Source organism: Cynoglossus semilaevis, chromosome 15 (genome assembly GCF_000523025.1).
Source record: "Cynoglossus semilaevis isolate Cse_v1.0 chromosome 15, Cse_v1.0, whole genome shotgun sequence".
Lineage (NCBI taxonomy): Eukaryota > Metazoa > Chordata > Actinopteri > Pleuronectiformes > Cynoglossidae > Cynoglossus > Cynoglossus semilaevis.
In genome coordinates, this window is record NC_024321.1 from 18,171,589 (window position 1) to 18,176,627 (window position 5,039).

The 5,039-nt window shown below is 43.5% G+C and overlaps 1 protein-coding gene across 1 annotated transcript in view; it reads right to left on the reverse strand.

Annotated features, from left to right (window-relative positions):
• Positions 1-4,694: 4,694 nt before the first annotated feature.
• Positions 4,695-5,039, reverse strand: part of apool (apolipoprotein O-like) — a 7,868-nt gene continuing 7,523 nt past the window's right edge. The window contains exon 13 of the mRNA XM_025063371.1: positions 4,695-4,749. Coding sequence (XP_024919139.1) covers positions 4,695-4,749 — 55 coding nt within the window. The remainder of the gene's footprint in view (positions 4,750-5,039) is intronic.

The window sequence follows — 5,039 nt, forward strand, 5'->3', positions numbered from 1 at the left end:
GAGACGAGAAGAGAAGGCAGAGGGGGGAGGCAGAGAGGAGATTCCCTCCAGTGGTTTTTCATTAGAGCCCCCCGGTGGTAGTTTGCGTGAACGCGCGTCACTCCCTGAATCTGCGCGTGCACGTACATGCACGTGCACGTGAGGATCCACCATCTTGGTGCAGCGACAGGTCGAGCTCGCCTTACGTCTGCTGGAGGTGTACGATAAATATCGATGCATTGACATATCGCGATATTCCGTTTCACGATACGATATCAATATTCGGCAGAATTAATTTTTAATCAATTTATTAATAATTTAATTTATTAATTTAATTCCTGGGATTAAAACGTAAAAAAAAAAAAGAAAAAAACTCAATATATCGTCTCGACTTTTATCGCAATACATCGTATCGTATCGTGATACGTATCGTGTCCCCAGATTCTTTTCGACCACTGGTGGCGCTAGTGAAGCAGCTCAGACTGGGGTTGAAGTACTTTCCCACATGTTGTGTTCCTCCAGTGGCATGCTGGGTAGGCACGGTCGTTCTCATGCACACACACACACACACACACACACACACACACACCGACCAGACATTTTTAGAGAAATGGAAAATGACGGGGGAGAAACACACACCGCCTCCGCCCTCGACGGTTGATCAGACGATCGACGGTTTATCAGATGAGTAAACGCACGCCGCTGCACAGACGTGACGTCCGTTTGATTTTTAAAATCCAGGAAACTTCAAAAAAACAACTTTCAGATACGAACAGACGAATGAGTCAGAATCTGTGACGGATTCGTAGAAACAAGAATAAAACTACAGTAGGAGAATAAATACTACAGTACGAGAATAGATACTACAGTACGAGAATAAATACTACAGTACGAGAATAAATACTACAGTACAATAATAGATACTACAGTACGAGAATAAATACTACAGTACAATAATAGATACTACAGTACGAGAATAAATACTACAGTACAATAATAAATACTACAGTACGAGAATAGATACTACAGTACAATAATAAATACTACAGTATGATAATAAATACTACAGTAAATTGAATACAGTAAGTAAATTACAGAAAAACATAAGGTTGGGGGGGTGAGACAGGGAGAGGGGGGAGGGAGGAAGGGGGGGTTATTTATTAATAAATCATCTGCTCAGTTCACACATCCGGACTTAACCAAAACACACACACAGACACACACATAAGGCTCGTGGACCAGAGTGGTCCGTGGACCGTGAGTTGAGGACCAACATTTTTAAGATCATTTTTTTACACTTGATTGAATAAATGAATGATGACTCATCGTCCTGTGTGTGTGTGTGTGTGTGTGTGTGTGTGTGTAAGTAGGTCAACTGAGACCCAGATTAAAGGTCAGGACTCCTCTGTGTTCTGGAAACAACAGTTCCATGACTGAGAACGACGACAAAAACACAACAAACGTAGTATTTAAAAAAAAAAAAAAATTGTCAAAACTCTTTAACTCCTCCATTTTCCTCCACAGCTGCGTCTGCGTTTCGCTGCGACTTCTGACCGCTGCGGTGAAACGTCCGGTCCGATTTCGTAACTAAAAGTTATTTGTTGGTGGACAGAAGTATTTGCGTGTATTTGCTGAGAGTAGACTGTACAAACAACCATACAGTAGTGGATTGACTTCAGAGTACTCGCTCATCAAACACCAACTTTCACTCTTCTGATACCTCACACTGGGGTCAGGGGTCGCCGGCCTTTGACCCCACCTTCTCCTCACCTCTGCTCCGTCATATTGACGTCAAACTTCAGACCTGGAGCAGACGGTGCAGCACATGCACACGGCCCGGAGTGTGTGTGTGTGTGTGTGTGTGTGTGTGGGAGTGTGAGTTTGTGCACAGAGATTAGAAGAGCAACGAGAACGCCGAGCCTCAAACCTCAGCTCACATCCTCTCTGCCACTGCTCTTCTAATGCGGTTTGTCAAAACCGCCGCTCCTTCGTCAGCGCTCGCTAAAAAAACTGGATAATGTAACTGTAGACGCTGCTGCAATCAGAGTGTAAACACTATGTTAGCTCTGATATCTGTACCAAAACAGTTGTAGCTAACGTTAGTGCCAGTGTCTGTACCAGGACTGTTGTAGCTAACGTTAGCTCTGGTGTCTGTACCAGGACTGTTGTAGCTAACGTTAGCTCTGGTGTCTGTGTTCACAGCCACATGTTTTTACGTTGAATTTCATCAAAGCGTGAAACTCCTCGGAGCGGCAGTCTGAAACAGAGGGAAACTAATTATGTCTTTTTAATGAGCAGCTCCGACTGTAAGTGTCTGGAAGTCTGCGTTGTGTCCAGTCAGAACCGGCTGACAGCTCCCAACATCTGATGTTATCTCCACACGCACACACACGGGACAGACGCTGCGTTGGAGTAAACACGCGGCGTGTACCCAAACACCCTGACAGCCTTATGTAAGATCACTGTTTATCATTAGTGCTGGTGAATGTGGCGTGTGTTTATTTAACGGTGGGATCCTGGTCACAGACAGACCCTGGGAAGACGATCACCACGGACCATGAGCCTCGCAAGGTCCACTGTGGAAAATCAGGCCCACTGGGGTGAGGGGTGAAAGGTCAGGGTTTTGAGCACTTCCTCTCCACTGGTGCACGCAAAAAAAAAAAAAAAATAAAATAAATGTGAGACTTCTGGAGTGGAGGAAGAGTCCAGTCTATCATTAGTTCTTTATAAGTTCTCAGGACTCGGCCTCTGGTGTGGGAAGAACTGAGCCCCACATGTTGAGGGAACCCTAGAGAGGGTGAGAGAGGAGGCTGTACTTGTGTCAACTCTCCACTGGAACACTGACTCCCAGCTTTACACTAACAACATGTCCATCGGTACTGAAGACGGAACCGAGTGGAACCAGTTTTTTTCTCGCTTTGAAAAAACAGAACGTTCAGTCGCTGCCCTGCAGTGAGACACTCAGTTGATGACTGATGTTGTTGTTGTTTTTTTTATGTATTTCTAATACTGATGGGATGCAATTAAAATCTGAACGTACTACATCACAGCAGTTCTCAAACGGTGGCTCTGGGGACCACTGGGACCTTTAGAAAGATATAAAAATTCACAGAAGGCTACAAAAACATTTTGATGCTGTACTATTTATGAAGGCAGTACTGCAGTACATGAAGATTTTAATCACTGTAGTAAAACTACAGATTAATGAAAGGGTATAAAAAGAAAACTGTTGACAAGTTATTATATCATCTTTATTGTCTGTTATCGGATAACGTTAGCTAGCTAACGTTAGCTCTGGTGTCTGTACCACGACTGTTGTAGCTAACATTAGCTCTGGTGTCTGTACCACGACTGTTGTAGCTAACATTAGCTCTGGTGTCTGTACCACGACTGTTGTAGCTAACATTAGCTCTGGTGTCTGTACCAGGACTGTTGCAGCTAACGTTAGCTCTGGTGACTCACTCAATCGATCTTCCATATTTTCTTTACTGCTAGCAATGAACTGTAGGTCCATTAGTGCCACCTCCTGGTCTGGCAACTCAGAACGTTTTTTTATTTTTTTTTGTATTTTCCAGAATCAATTTAAACCAAATCTTTCGTCAGAGCAGTTCTGAAATAACTTTTCAAATTCCTAGCCCGGTTCCCACGAGTGTGTGTCTTCATGAACGACAACAAAGACAGTTAAAAAAATAAATAAATAAAATAAATCCCAGATTAAAACGATGTGGGTTCCCTCCCTGTTCCTGTTTCTCTCCTACACACAGATGTGAGTCGTACCACCAGGGGCAGTCTTCAGGGTCAGGACTGTGGTCAGACTCATGCAGGGTTTATGAGGTCCAGGGAGCTTTGGTTCCTCAGAGGGGCAGTAAAGCAGCTATAAAGATGTTAACAGGTAACCCCTCCCTCCCCCTCTCGACCCCTCCCTCCCCCGGTCCCTGGATACAAACAGACGTTAAACACATGTGGGACCAAATACCAGCGTTTGTTTCACAGAACAACAGTTGACTTCCAGTTATTGATAGTTAAAGTTATTTCCGTCGGAATTATTCAACTTCTGGCACGGTTGGACCGTTCGACTTGGCCGAGTTTAGCTAGCTGTTGTGCAACTTGTTAAAAAGAAACGCACACGTCTGTGGCAGGAAAACAGACGAAGAGTTCTTCAAAATTTCTTATATCAGTTGGCACGAAATTACGGAGTGACATCAACTCCCGTTACTACAACGTGAAATCATTCAGTGGAAGAAGATAAAAAATAAAAATAAAAAATAAATTCAGGGTTGTTAAACTTTCTTAGATTTTTTTTTTCTGATGATTTACAGAGAAGCTGTGGATAAAACTGGAATGAAACTAGACTTCAAAGGTGTCAAAGGTCATCCTCCAGAATGTCCAGATGGAGACACCACTGAAGAAGACGAGGACGAAGAAGAGAGCAGACTGAGACACAGAGAAAGATTTTTTTTTGTCTGAAAACTTTGACATGTATATTCAGACATCATCTGCATACAGACAGACTTTACTAACTCACCTGAAATTTACCTTTCTCACATTTGTTTTGTTTTTTCCTTTTCTGTTTCCCTCGAAAAACAACTCAAAGTTTGTATTTAAACAACAACCAAACTAATTCACTCACTGTGAAAAATATACATTTATTTTGCATTTGATTGAAATCACAAGTGAGTGATGCAACACGGCGGCGCCACGTTAGCTCATCTGGGCTAAATGACAATAAATAAAAACAGCAGCTTCCAGTCATGACGGTGACGGCGGCGACTGTGGGATGACACAAACTGAGAGAAATGTTCTCAATCTGCCATCTGTGAACTCAAACACTCGTGGGCGGATTTACTTTCCCAGGTTCCGCTCCTTAAGCACAAACCCACGGCGAGTGCACGCTGCTGCTTCACATGCAAATACGCCGAGCCGTTAACGGCGGAAATCTAAATGATGTAGGCAGAAAAACTGACGACGGAAATATTGATGAGGCTTCCTAACCGAGTTTGCTTGCAAATTGGCAATTTGCACTGTGTGATGACAGAGAGGCTGACGGTCCGGGTGAGATG